This window comes from Lingula anatina, chromosome 3, assembly GCF_051362555.1.
Source record: "Lingula anatina isolate TDL-2025a chromosome 3, LinAna3.0, whole genome shotgun sequence".
Taxonomy (NCBI): Eukaryota; Metazoa; Brachiopoda; class Lingulata; order Lingulida; family Lingulidae; genus Lingula; species Lingula anatina.
The window spans coordinates 4475940-4490454 of NC_141769.1; the positions used below are offsets into that span (position 1 = coordinate 4475940).

Sequence of the window (14515 nt, forward strand, 5' to 3'; positions counted from 1 at the left end):
GGTATTTGGCTTAATGTTTTGAGTTTAAACACAAAAGCGAAGTGTTATCTTAAAAGTTCAAGGAAGTGTATATAAGTTGGGCTCAAGCTACAGTGTAGGGTCAGGCCCGTCGCCAGGGGGGGGGGGGGGGGTTCGGGGGATTCGAACGTTTTTGCCAGGAAAAGGTCCATTTGGGTAAAATTTTATTTAAGTACACATAGGCTTCATTGTAAAAGGTCCACTTTATTAGAAAAATAACCACCCCTTTGAATTTGCGTACGCCATCATCGTGTTTTATATATACATGCACAAGACCTTTATTCTGTGTAGAGAGGCTGTTGGGGATGGAAAGTTACATATTAAAGATCTATTCTTAAGCACTTCAAAAGATAATCTCTCTGTTTACGTACACAGTGTCACATCTGTCATAGTACCACAATCTAACAGTCTAAATCATGTTATCACCTAACACACGTTATTTGTCTTGATTTAGTTTAATTCCCACGTTTGCAGCTACATATCTGACATCACTGTCACACCTAACACACTCTCCTGGTCTGAATCCTCACATGTGCAGCTACATATCTGATATCACTGTCACACCTAACACACTCTCCTGGTCTGAATCCTCACATGTGCAGCTACATATCTGATATCACTGTCACACCTAACACACTCTCCTGGTCTGAATCCTCACATGTGCAGCTACATATCTGATATCACTGTCACACCTAACACACTTAACGGGTCTTAATCCTGACATGTCTAACTACATATCTGATGTTACTGTCACACCTAACTCACGTGACTCGTTTTAATCCCACTAATCCTACACTTGTAGCTAAAGTCAGGTGGCATTATAAATCGTTGTTGTTCTGACGGCGTTCGATAGTCGCCACTTGCTGGTGACAGTGCATACAGTAACACAGTGTAAAATGATCACGGAGTTGCATTTTGTATCCATAAATATTTCTAAACCTCAGTGTAAATCCAGAACTTCAATCAGTACATTTGGAGGATCTCCTCACTGGAATGTTTCAATAAAAGACTGTCTTGTTTATTCATCTGTTTCTTCATTTATCGCTCTTGTCCATATAGCGCCACATATTTCGGTAAGGTCATCTCCCCATACTGTCTTTATATCTTCCTTGTTTTCTGATAAAGGTGATAACGAATAAACTTATTTCATTTTTTGAAATTTAGTTAAGCGCAGGTCAGTTTTAACTGTTCATTACACTACTAAGAATATGCGCCCTGAGTTTCACGGCGGCTTGATATGGAGCTGTTTGCCACCAATGTGGACTGTCGAATTTGGAGCAGATTTCCTCATCCTAGTTGACAAACCATATTATTTGGGAGAACAGAGACTCAGGGTACAGAATAACGTACAGTTATATGTTCTAAGAGTTCGTTTTATTAGATCTTGGAAATATAGAGTGGACGAAAATAGCCCCATGACAAAAAAGACTGATATACTCCCAGACCTTTGGTTCATATGTTATTGTAACCGTATTTTCCTACATGTCAGAGGTATTGGTATTATTAGCAAAGGAATTATTTATAGATAACTACTCCTTCGTTACGATATGCTCAAGATAAACTGGCCCCGGGTACCGGCTTATGCCTGTGCCATATTTAGTTAAATATGTGCGAAGAAAAGGACGGGTCAAGTGCCGGGACTTTTAATCTCTCAGTCTTTACCTACTGATAATATCGCATGGGTCATTTTAAATATATTTATGCCTCCTTGTGGCCACGCTTTGATACCCACATATGGGAATGTCTTTCATTTTGCGATGAATATCAACTAAATATCTCATCCCTTTTTTACACTCGCGCTCGCGTGCGTGCATATATCCGTGCTTGTGTAAAAAGAGGGAAATTAAACTGAGATCCATTATACATTAACGATTTTTTCGTAAAAGTTTTAAAATAATTCAAACATTAGAAATTGCAAGTCATGTAACAATCTAAATAATTTGTACCGGCCTACTTTTTACTTTGACTTGCTTCATCTGTAATTTGTTGATTTTTTCTTGGCGGTTTACATTTCAATAGTCTTGTAATTTATTGTTTAATCCGACTGATTTTAGTTGAAATAGCTAAATATTAGACATAATTCTGAAACAGTTATATAAATATTAGGCACCAAGCGTCTTCGAAATCTGTTCTTTATCTTCATCTTGTTAACCTCCATTCTATATTTAATTTCATATTTTCATTCCTGGGATCCATTCACATATTTTCTCTTCTCAAATAACCAAAGCCAGTGAGTGTGAAATTAGAAGAACATTCATGTAACTAGTCACAGAGAATATTCAAGCATTCTTTAAGGAAATGACCAAACCGCAGTCAGGACGTGACTAGCACCTAGTCCTACTCACTGGTCTCGCCAGTCGTGAAATTACCGTAATCATCATATTATTTTAAGGGAAAAAAATAAATTATCACACACTTATATTCATAATTTCCTATATGCCGCCGTATTTAAACACAAACAACATTGCCTCTGTCTTATTTTTCATTTCAACGTCCCCGTATCTTCACTACTATACGGCATGATGAGGACAATAGCGGCATCGACGTTTCTTTTCGTTGGGATGTTCTACCATGCAATATATAAAACCCAAGGCGGCGTTCCTGTGACGACACTAAGTGAGTGTTTTACGTGGCTATTTTTTTGATTCATTATCTTTAAAATATTTTTCATGAAAAAGTTTTAAAAAGCGATCAACCACTACAGAGTTCCCGGTGCCGAAACTAACAAAATGTGACGGATAAATGATTAACCAATGCACAACACATGGGCTTCTTTTCCTCCCCCGCCCCTTTTTTTCTTTTTCCTTTTTCCTTTTTCTTTCTTTCTTTCTTTTTTTTTTTTTTTCTATTTTATTATTTTATTATTTTTTCACAGACTTGCATTGATATCTGTAATTCGGTTACCCCACCACTAAAATATCGAATCCATATATTTCAGACGCCCTGGCAGACTGTACGAGTGCAAGCGACGACCTGGGGATAGTCTGCACCGAGGGATCGTTGTGCGCCTTCACCCCGTGGACGGTGTTCGCCCCGAGCTTTAAGACCTGCATGTGTCTACCGGGCCTCTACCCTGTCAGGGTCCCCGACACCGAGCTGGTGGTTTGTGCCCCAGGCAAGTGCTCGATTGATCGTTTGTTTGTTTGGTTGGTTTAAAGGGGGATGAGTTAAAACGGGTGTTTGGGAGCAGGTTTTCGGGCTCTTGGGTTGGTTCAAACAACATGTACAATCTATTAGAGGTTTTTGTGACATGTCGTTCCATCATCGTTGAGCTGTTTATCATATTTGCTCAGTAGAATAACTCAATCAATCATTTATTCGTTCATTCAACCGTTTCATCCATTATCTATTCACCAATTCACCGTTCCTATTCATTCATGCATTAACTCGTTTGTTCCTTCTTCCCTTAGTTCTCAGTTCATTAATTCACTGATCATAAATTCATTATTTATCAATTCATTTATTAATTCATACATTATCTATCTGTTCACCTTATCTTCCTAGCCACATATTTATATATGTATATTTATTTATATATCTGTCTGTTAATCATAGTAACTGGAACGACGTGCACGACTGACCAGGACTGTTTACTGCAGACTGCAGACTGCTCAGGTGTGATAGGGGCACTAATAGGTAGCGGCTTTACGGACAGGTCACTTCTCCTCCTTCTGTCACAGGTAATAACAGGTGATAAACTAGGACCCAGGAACTAGGACTAGAGGTTATTAGACTCCTGCTAAAATGTGTCTCATTTAACGCTCACTTACGGTTCTCGATCTGTCCAAGAACATAATGTTTTCCTCTTTCAATGACAAATGTTCTTAATTTGTTCTAGGACATTCTGATGGTCTTCCCAAAAACAGTTCTCGAACTGTTACATTTATTACCGAACAACATTAGAATAGATTGAGAACCGTAAGTGAGCGTTAAATGAGACAGGGGATAGTAAATGGGTCCTAGGTCTATAGGACCAATTGAGACATCTGAGCATATTTAGAATCTTCTCTGTGCCCTTTTTGTTTACGCACACATAAAAAAGGTTTATCAACCGTGAACTAGAAATTAACATTTACACAATTGCACCCACGTTGAACAAAATATACGTGACGTTAAACTATTAAATTCAAAAATCAATTTAAAAAAGTTAACATATGAGCAACTGTATTAAATTAAATACCTGGGTATCTCATTTCTGTAGCGTACATTTCTGTGAAAATCAAACTAGTACATTGGAGATGGGATCAGGGATGCTGACACCAAGCGTGCATTTTAATGTATTAGGCTATATTGCATTTCTGTTTACATGTACACTGTTACAAAGCACCAGTCAATTTTGATTGGGAGGATTTTCTGATTTTATTTCACCTGTCAAACGTTGGAATACATCCTAGTCAATTATTCCAACATGGCATTAATCTAAGGTTTATATGTACTAGTAGGCGTGTTTCAAGCAGTATTAACTGAGCCAACCTGCAAAAAATATTTTATTTTCATTTTATTACCAGGTTTCCTTAATTATTTGCTCGTCGACGTTTCCTGCCGAGGTAAGCAATAACGTCACCCTGGGGGACGGCTTCCCCGTGGCCTATTCCCTGGTCTACCAAATGTATCCTCTACACAGGTGCGATGAAGTCTCCGGACAGTGTGTCCTGCCCACTACAGGTTAGTGGTGTCAGCATGCGCTGATCTAATTGAGGATCAGTCATACGAATTGTCAAAAATTTTGTTGCCAAATATTTTGGTGTTCTGTAGTACTCTTTTAATGGATATAATTTGGGGCCTTGAGTAATCTTTTAATTTTCTTTATTTTATTCTATTACACAAACGTGTAATTGGGTTTTTATTAACGACATTGCTTTTCACGATTTAAGTGTGTTACGGTGAGAAACATTCATAAATATCGCTTTTGGTAGCACGGGTTCTCATCAAAGTATTCTCGAAGCTATGTATCTTTTGACTTATAGAGAGAAATTAATTACTGCTAAATAGGTCTACAAGTCAGTTAAGTGACCAAGGACTTTCAATTAAAGGTCGAAACATCATGCATCATATATAGACAACACGTTAAGTCTGTTTCTATCAACAAATAATTAGGTAATTCAAACTTTAAAAAATAGTGTAAAATGGGAAATGATGCATCTTTTTTACCTCCTCCAGGTCCACAGCAGGTTCCGACCATAGATTTCCTCCTCTACGTGACAGGGTCCAATTTGATCACGGCTTCGGAGGTGTTCAACCTGAGCATTCAACAAATCTTTAACCAACTTGGCTTCACCGTAAGCCTCCCTTGAGACTTCGGGGACCCAGACTCCTGGTTGTCATGACGACCACGCACAGCTTTGTATTCGGTCTGTTCTCTAAGACTTTTAGAATAAACAGTGCGTTGAGGGAAAGTTTTATTTCAAAATAGTTAATTAATTAATTTATTTATTTATTGCTTAACGGGACTTGGTAATGCCCTAAACACAAATGAAGCATGGTTTTTCTGGAAACAAAAACAAAGACTATCGAGATATGACTGTGCACTCTTTGACTTTATTTTATTTATTTTTTTGATAAGTTATTAATTCATCTTTTTATTTTTTTCATGTATTTATGTCGATTTTTATTTCTCGTCTTCTTTTGACATTATTTAGACACAGAACTGATTTTGTTGCAGCTTCATCCGAACGCGGTACATATAGTAATTTAGATTATTATTTATCTTAAGATCGTCTTTTAGACACCCACGAGAGCCTTAGTATCACAACTGTTTTTGTCTCCAGTGTAGCATTTTTACCTTCTGTCCTAGCTGAAATGCGTAGTGACCAAGGCTTAGTACTCAGCTTTCATGCAAACATGATAAATATTTTATTCATTCATATATTTATCTATTTATTTGCATTTTGTGTTGCTCTGCGTCTGTATTCATTTTTCACGATTATTGCACACCACGTGCGTACGCTTAATGACGCTGTATAGTAATAATATATCTTGAGAAAATAGAAATGGTTTTAAGATTGTGTGTAAGTACAACATGTGCATTTCCGCTGAATTTTACATTTTCTGCTGACAGTATTAACGTGTAAGGTAAAGGGGGGTTAAGAAAATACCATTTTACGACTTTACAAGGAAGTCTACAACATATCATTAAAGGGATTAAGTGAAAACAGCGCATTACATATGCTTTTTTACTGCACTGAAACTAATTTCGATTATATTTTCACACATGAACACAGGAGGAAATCATTTTCAATGTCAGCACGTTTTACCAAGTTCACCTAAGATTGTGGTCACTGTGTGGTCTGAAAGATAGATCTTTAACTATATCTCGGGTAGGTGTATTATTATGCCATTTGCCTTACTTTTCGATAAGTATAATAATGGACTACAAATACTTGCGAGTCATACTTGTCAGGGTACTTGTGGTACTTGTGTATCCAGGATTATTTGAAGGGGGGTCCGTGGATGCATGCCCCCCCCCCCCCCCCTTGGCGTGGGGCTCGGGGCCTGCTGAAGGGCCCTGAAAAATGTTGGTATTTCAGAGGGTGAACGGTGCCATTTGGTACGGTTTAGAAATTTGATTCAGCTAGTCAAAATTCTAATTTCAAGAGGGGAACAGAAATCGAAGGGGGGGGGGGGGGAGGGCCTCCTGACCCCCCCCCCCCCTAACTCAGCCACTGAGTACCTACTCCATAACTAAAGTCGTTTGTGTAAAAACAGTTTATTTTTTGAGCAAGTGTAACAAAGTGATTGCACGCCAAGTATCAAAGTTACGTCATTCACATACCGTAACATGACATTATTTACAAATACATTTATACATTTTGATTAAACTTTTGTCAACCATTTTGCGTTGGTTCAGTAAATGAAGAATTGACTCTACAGATTATCGGCCGTAAAAGAGCGCTAAATGTAGTAATGCTGCTCGCGTAAATGACTGACTGACAATATGAAAAGCGCATTTACATATTTGAAAAACTAATTTCTATCTCAATGGTAAAATGTCTCTGTTTCTAACCAATAAAAGTATAACCTGCTAATCAATAGGATTTCATCAGATAGAATAAAATTAAATATGAGGACGTTTAATAGACCACGGTCGCAATCCTGTGTTCTGAAATTAATGAAATGCGCAGGCACTTTCTCCGTATATTTCAGTGACAGAGAAACTGTCCAAATTTGATTACAATGTCGCAAACCTGCACCTTAATAACTGACAGGTGCGTCAATTACTGATAACATTTCTTATTAGTCAAATGTATTAAAAATATTACAATTCACGAAGACGCAACATGAAGAAACCTACCGGAAAAAGTATTACATAAGGCTTACTAATAAATCTAAACCAACTAGAAAATGAATAAGTAACTCGACCAGGCGGTGTGTGTAGGCCTACAAGTTAAAGAAAAACGCTTTGTCAGATGTGGGCAAATTGTCTGCTATTTGAGCAATATTTAACTGCAATCTGCATTCAAATCCGATGACTTCTGCTTGATAAAGTAGCCATTGCTGCACGATGACTCGATGATTCTTGAGGCTTTGGAGGTGCCGTAAGCCTGCTTGTAAACTGAACGTCCTTCACTGATTCCTTCTTAAAAACATGTTTCACCTGTCCTAGGCTTAAGTTCGACGCGTGCCAGGTTTCGCTTTTCCATTTTCATATCTCCTCACGCAAAAGATTATTGGTACTAGCGGGCACATATGAAAGTGCAAAAAAGAAGCCTTGGGCACGTGTCGTCCATGAAACACAGGGTAATTTCTCCAAGTATCAGTTTTTTTTCAAATCCCACATATCATTTGCTTAATGGCACAACGACTGCAACAGTGCAGCTCTATTGTCTCTGATCCAGGCCTCAAGACCGCGCAGGTTCGGGTTTAGTTTCCGTGTCAGTGTGACGCTGTTGGTCTGGTCCACGCGCTTTAAGAAATCAAACATGTTGGCCCAGTCACGTGACCACGGCTGTCCTTGGTTTAAATTTCGGAACTCTTCCACGGTGACCTAATAATAATAATAATAATAATAATAATAATAATATTTAGAGTGTAAACTCTAAAGATATTCAATAAACTTTAAAATGTGAAATAAAGAAAAGGACAATTAAAGTAAGAAAAAACATTTTAATTATTTGCTTGCCCACTTAAAATAAAATAGCACTCCAAAACAAAACTATAACTGATGAGTAGGTGACCTTTTCACACGAGATCTATATGTCACATACAATAAATAATACTCGAAACATGTATCTTACTTGTTTGTCTATGAAGCTCTTCCCAAGCTGTCTGCCGAACATTTGTGCCATTTCTTTGATGGTTGTCTTCTCTCCGCTCAGTGATATCGTCTTGTCCATAAACTGTCCGGCATGGTTAAACAACTGGTGAACCACGGGGCCTAGATCCTCAACACTCATCATATCCAGGGGGATGTGGCCCATTGGTATCACTGAAATAAAAAAGGAACACGGAAATTGAGTCAGTTGTTTATTTTTAGTGAGATTCGATGTTGATTTTTATCCCCCTACGTACTTTAGGCGTAATTGAAAACATTTACGAATCGTGCATTTACTGTAGCTGCTAGTTAAGCGCGTAAACTTGTGTTTAAATCTTTAAGATAAATTATTATGGATCACGCATTCAGTGTTAAATGCTTTCAAAAGTTGCTTCCTTTCCATTATACTACTCAGTATCAGTTTCCCACTCGACTTAAATGCTTACTATCTTCGGCATTCAATCTAAGGATGAAATTATTAATTGAAAACCATAATGTTGTTTTACTGATAATGGAGACAAAAACATATCGACCTCTTAACTTTCATTCAAACACTAATTGTTAGAAATATGAAATGAAAATATCGAAATGTAACAAGATACCAACACTTACCTAAACTATAGTGATCATGGCCTTCTCGCATCGGTCTTAGTCTATCAAAAAACTCCTCATAATATAGCGGCATGATCACTGACGTCACAGGAAGACCACGTGACTTCATGTAGCCCTCCACTTGGGCTTTTGCCACCATATTCCGTGCGTTAATCCCAAGGACATTCATAATGTTTATCTGTGTATGGTAAACTATATGTTGGATCTTCACCTCCAGGCAGGCATCGGCTATGTTCATACCTTGCTCAACTTCAATGTCTGCACAAAAAGGGTTACTAAGATCAGTGAACGTCGTGACGTAACAGCCATAAGCGCCCTTTAGGGCATTAACAATATTTTGCCTGTCGTTTAAATCCACTTGGACGACTTCCAGGCCTTGTGAGGCAAGTTCGCGTGCTTTTGTGCTGCTGGCGTCTCTCGTTAACGCCCTGACCTTGTAAGTTGGGTCCCTGGACAGAGTTTTGATGACGGAGGCTCCCTGGCGCCCCGTGGGGCAGAAGACGGCTATCACCTTCACCATTATGTCGTCAACATCTGCTGTAAAACGTAGAAATATACAGTTATGTATGACACTCAGAGAGCAACTTATATATTATCAGGGGCACTATCAAGAACTGAACATTATCATCCTCTTTCAAAATCAAATCATTTTCTTTAGCGCGTAGCGAGCATCGGCAATTGCTCATGTACGTATTGATCTACAGCCAGCATTATATCAACAAGCCCTTAAACCATGTTTCTTTTTACTCCCCAACAAAAAAGTTCTGGCATCTTGCAGGATTCCTACATCGTGTTGCCATGGCAGCACCAGTATAAACAAGGGTAGAATTCGCTCAAACGTCCGTCTCCTGTTTACTAGCTATATCAACTAGGTTATCAAACTAGACAGCTATAACAAAAGTCGCCCGCATTCAAAATCAGTGTCATATGACTCTTGATCGATGGGTATTTGTTCATTATCATTCAGTGTATATCTTGAAGGTTCCTTTCTATACAATACCTTCTGATTTTAACATTCTATAGGCTTTGTTAAAATGAACGATCAAGTTAGACGTACACTTGGGACACAGAGTGGAAGCAGGTGGCAGTTGCCACGGACACCAGCTAGATGTTTGCAAAGGAGATAGCTGGTTAGGCCTATTGGGGGAGGGAGGGGGGGGTAAGGATAAAACTTCAGTATAATGAAACAGAACGCGAGGACCATTTTGTATTTTGATATAATAAATTGTAAGCAGGGGTGAGAAAATTGGAGCTTTGTCTTGTTTCGTACGTTGTACTTTTTGGGGAGGATTGGGGAAAAGAGGGCGCTGTCTAAGGTAAGGTGGCATGTGGCAACCCCCCACCAACCCCCACCCCCATCCCAGAATCAACCTCATAGAAAAGGATGCTTTTCTGACTTTCTGAAATGTCAGTATTTTTCAGTGAAACATATAAAAGGGGGGGGGGGGTTCTGTTGAGATATGCACAATATATATAAGTTCAATGTTTTTTCTTTTAATCTGCACTTGATTTCTTGACACCTTCCCTCAATCGTTTTGTAAAAAATGCGGGTGTGTCCATAATTTACCCTAGATTTAAGTTCAAATCGATGCCTAAATTATTAAACTTCTCGGTGTGTATTTATAAGTGAAACCAATAATTGTCAAGTCACAAAGAAAAGATCATCCATTATTGCTTAAGGGTTAATTTGGTAACAATGAATTTGATTCTATGCTTTTAACGGGCACTAGCGTTTTTATCAACTAGGTGCTCATCGGGTGCGCTTTTCAGATATGATACAGTCATTTTGCATCCAAAAGTCATTACGTTTTGGGCCCCATGTTTTTAGAGTGTGCCCTCTAGCGTGTGTCACAGCACGTTTTGATTTCCATGGGGGTCGATTCTCTCCTTTGATTTTGACGTTCATTTTCTTGTAATTGTTTTCAGATATCAATGGTTTAGAAATAGGTTGACGGTGATATCAATACGCTTATTACATCTTAATCATTATGGAGAGAGAGATCGATACTGATAAAGCGCAAGAAGAGGTCTAATAATCCCACTGTTTACATTACACACTGGGCGTTGATTACTCTACAGCTAGTTCGATGGAGAGGATTGAACTGATACACGTATACAGCAAGCAAGACAGTATACACACAGCGTTTGAAAATATGAGCAAAATTAATCATCTGATCAATACATAACACAATAAATGGAATCTAAAGTTTCGAAAAAAAAAAAAAGAAATTAAAAAGTTTGTTGCTGGTACTGGTAGGCTGAATGCCGCTATAATTAGTTGTTACTTGATATTCCTGTCGCACTGAGTTATATATTCCTGTCGTACTGATTCAGACTCTTGGTAACCTACATAACAAGTGAACTTCCCCTTTGACACAAGCTCGTATCACCATCGCTGCAGGAGAGGTAAACTTTCTGACTTTACCAAGTGTGGCCGAAGTGAGCAAACAGACTCATTCAACAAGAGGTGTAGCTGAGTACAATATGCCTTCACGCCTTAATCGGTTCATAATGATATCTGCAACACTAACCAACGAATTGTTTATTAAGGCACAAGGCCCTTTCTTAGCCGTGAATACGAATCATCTGACCCAACTAAACGATTGACTGAGTTGTTGTCGAAGTGGCTTTCTGCGTCGCTTTCTTAAAGGGGAAATTATTATGAAGGGGTCACGTTGCTTTGGGTTTTTCATCACTAAAACGTCTAGACTCCCGCTGAAGTAGAATGTTAATTATTTCAATTTCTGTTTCGTGTTGTTGAGTCGTTACATATAAAGAAGAAGTATGGTGTAATATTTTAAAGATGTAACAATAAAATAACACACCTGCACCTGCCTAAACCTTTCTTAATCTCACAATAAACAACCGTTTAGTGCATGGTCGGCACGTACCTTAAGGCCTATTTCTAACGTCCCCCATCTCTCTCCGAATCGATCAATCTCCCTTCGATAGGGTTTTTCAAATTATATGATATTAAAAAGCTCGAGTGAGATCGTAAAAGACTTTTATTTATCGTTTAAATACATAACTTTGCGTCTTTTTTCGGTGTTAGCACTTGATAGGTGTGAGATTTTTTAATAAAAATCAAAGAAAATAAGGAGGAAGAGGAACAAATGATGAAACTTCTGAATGTAACTTGGTTGCGTTGAAACGTCTCACTTCGCATACTTTGTATGACGATTTGTCTGCCACCGCATTTGGGGCCCGGCGCGTCTCCCGATCTCTTAATGAGTGAAAACGTATTTGATTAATTACATATAAGTTCTTGACAGACTGCTTAAAGGTACGTCTCTATGGAGTACCCTTCCAGTGGTATACGTCGTATCTTACCTATTTTCAGTCTTTCTTGACAGCATAAGATTTGGTATTTCCACCGCGGAGTATTTTAATCCGTAATGGCAACCTTCACTCCACTTTCCTAATAACCCAGAACTTTGTGTGAACTCAATTCTTCAAAATGGGAGCTATTCACGTACCACGCGCCACTGCGCACGTTCGATACAGACCTTACAGCGTCGTTTGTATATATTTCAACAGATTACGCAGCAATGGAAACATTCTCAAACAACAGTGTAACAATTAGACTTCCAATCGATAGTTCGACCTCCCAAACGATAACACCATGAGGAAAATAGAAGAATCAGTAATATGCGCTTCTTACCTGGTTTAATGTGCGTAGGATTCTGGAAGCACGAGAACCCACGAATGAATTAATTCTTAATATCAGGAAGAGTAATTATTAATCTCTATGACGTCATATAATTTTTTTCATTGTTAAAAAATCACAGTTCCACGGTAATTCTATGCTGTATTTAAGCTAGATGGATATTACTTTGAGCTGTATGTTATAAATATTAAGAATGAAGCTTTTAACTCATTTTGGCATCTTTTACTTCACCTGTTTAATTAGCCGGTGACGTTGAACATTTTTCCACTAGTCCTAGCGCGTGTAGCAACGCATGACTGCGCATGCTCTGGTCTTGCCCTTTTTAAATGTGTTTATTTCAACAGGTGACGGACTTGAAAATAAAAACATTTAAAATAAGTACATTGTATCCATAAAAGATCGGTCAAAACTGAAAATTAATACGCCTTCGGTCGGTTTAGATAAGCATTTCTATGTTGATATAACTCTTCACGGCATTAACGAGTCTAATTTGTTTAGAAATCTGCTGTTGTGATGATGAAAAACGCTCGACTCTCTGTGTTGACTTTAAACGGTCTTATCATTGTGTACACTAAAGTAACGTGGCACAGTTTGGCTTGATGCCACTGAGACATTCCTCGCAGATAGATGATATAAAAAATAAAAGATATTTCTGTCCACTTTAATGAAAAAGAAAGAATGAAAGAAAGAAAAAAGAAAAAAAATTGAAAGTACGTGCTGCAAGCATTGAAGATATTTAAGTTAAGACTGGGATCAGCTAAAGTGGAGATATTAAATGAAAACATAAAAATCACATTCTGTCGTAATATTATGATTTTTTCTGTCTAAGTTGCACTGTTTATAATTCGAGCAATATTGGGTATTAATGACTCTCAAACACATCTCATATCTTGGTTATCAGCAAATCTCTCTCTCTCTCTCTCTCTCTCTCATAACTATAGGTCGGTATACATGATGCTAACAAAATGCGACTCACCTGTGTCTGGTTGTGGCATGATTAAAGGTAGCAGTCACAACTGTCGCATTTTGTATCGGCAATTGTGCATTTTGCCGTTAACACAAATGTGGAAAGAACAGCTTTCTCCTTGTCAGGCCATCATTTCAGTTCACATCGTTTCTACAAATTTAAGGTCTTGAAAACTATGATAAGTTGTCTAAGGGTGAATTTTATTCGTGAGACACCAACAGAATGCATATACTATTTAAACTGTTTGGCATATGGAAATTAGTCAATAAAATGTCATTTGTTAATAATGCTTTTTGTGAAAAACAAAGGCAGATTTATAGATCGTCATTTTTTCAACAGTTTTTGGTTGATTCCAGATTGATAAAATAACTGTGTTTTGAAGTTTCTAAGAAAATTTACTTTTTGCTATACACTCAACGGTTTCACGCTCAATGTATGCTTTAAATCGTTGGATTTAAAAGCTAACTCTTCAAGCGTGGTATTTTTTTCCGAATGCCATTTACTGTAACGTCAGGTGCCTATTACATTTATCCAGATGACAGGGTTCTTTAATAGCTACACAGTTATTTATGGCCAATTCAGAAACAAAAAATAGATTGCAAAAGCCTGTTTAAAAGAGTTTTAGTAGAATTACGTAAAAGTAGAGTTACGTTCAGTAAATGCCTACGTAAAATGTTAGTATAAGTTATTAATTAGGGTTTTCAGTTATTTCTGGGCACTGATCATTTGATTACAGACATGGCCAAATACCCTTGGATGAAGTCTTCCTGTGGTTTAGTCTGGAAAACTGACAGACTAGCATTGGACTATCAGACCTATGTAGATATTGAGGATGGAAAATGTTTAAAGCAGAAAGTGTAACCTGTCAAGAATGATGGCGAGAATCCAATGCGACTAGAACGTATTAATTCTTGCTTTAATCTAACTGAAAGAGGACACGAGTTTGTCCTACTCCCACTCTGAAGCAGTACTTGTCTGAACGGCACTTAAGAAAGTTCAT

General features: G+C 37.9%; 2 protein-coding genes across 5 annotated transcripts; one reads left to right on the forward strand and one right to left on the reverse strand.

Moving 5' to 3' along the window:
• The first annotated feature begins 2313 nt into the window (after window positions 1-2313).
• LOC106180734 (uncharacterized) lies at window positions 2314-6849 on the forward strand. The gene is made up of 5 exons (XM_013564829.2): window positions 2314-2634; window positions 2957-3133; window positions 3574-3698; window positions 4527-4683; window positions 5179-6849. The coding sequence occupies exons 1-5, from the start codon at window positions 2538-2540 to the stop codon at window positions 5310-5312; spliced, it is 690 nt and encodes a 229-aa protein (XP_013420283.2). The 5' UTR covers window positions 2314-2537; the 3' UTR covers window positions 5313-6849.
• Window positions 6709-12802, reverse strand: LOC106180691 (nmrA-like family domain-containing protein 1). Of its 4 annotated transcripts, none has more exons than XM_087007925.1 (4): window positions 12780-12802; window positions 8882-9418; window positions 8253-8443; window positions 6709-8002 (listed from the first exon to the last, which is right to left on the reverse strand). In XM_087007925.1, exons 2-4 carry the CDS (start codon window positions 9399-9401, stop codon window positions 7805-7807), a joined length of 909 nt encoding a protein of 302 aa, XP_086864051.1. In that variant the 5' UTR covers window positions 9402-9418; window positions 12780-12802; the 3' UTR covers window positions 6709-7804. The 4 variants fall into 4 exon arrangements, with proteins under 4 accessions (XP_086864051.1, XP_013420212.2, XP_013420211.2 ...); XM_013564758.2 differs by lacking the exon at window positions 12780-12802 and adding an exon at window positions 12543-12610; XM_013564757.2 differs by lacking the exon at window positions 12780-12802 and adding an exon at window positions 12212-12494.
• Between the last annotated feature and the right edge of the window lie 1713 nt (window positions 12803-14515).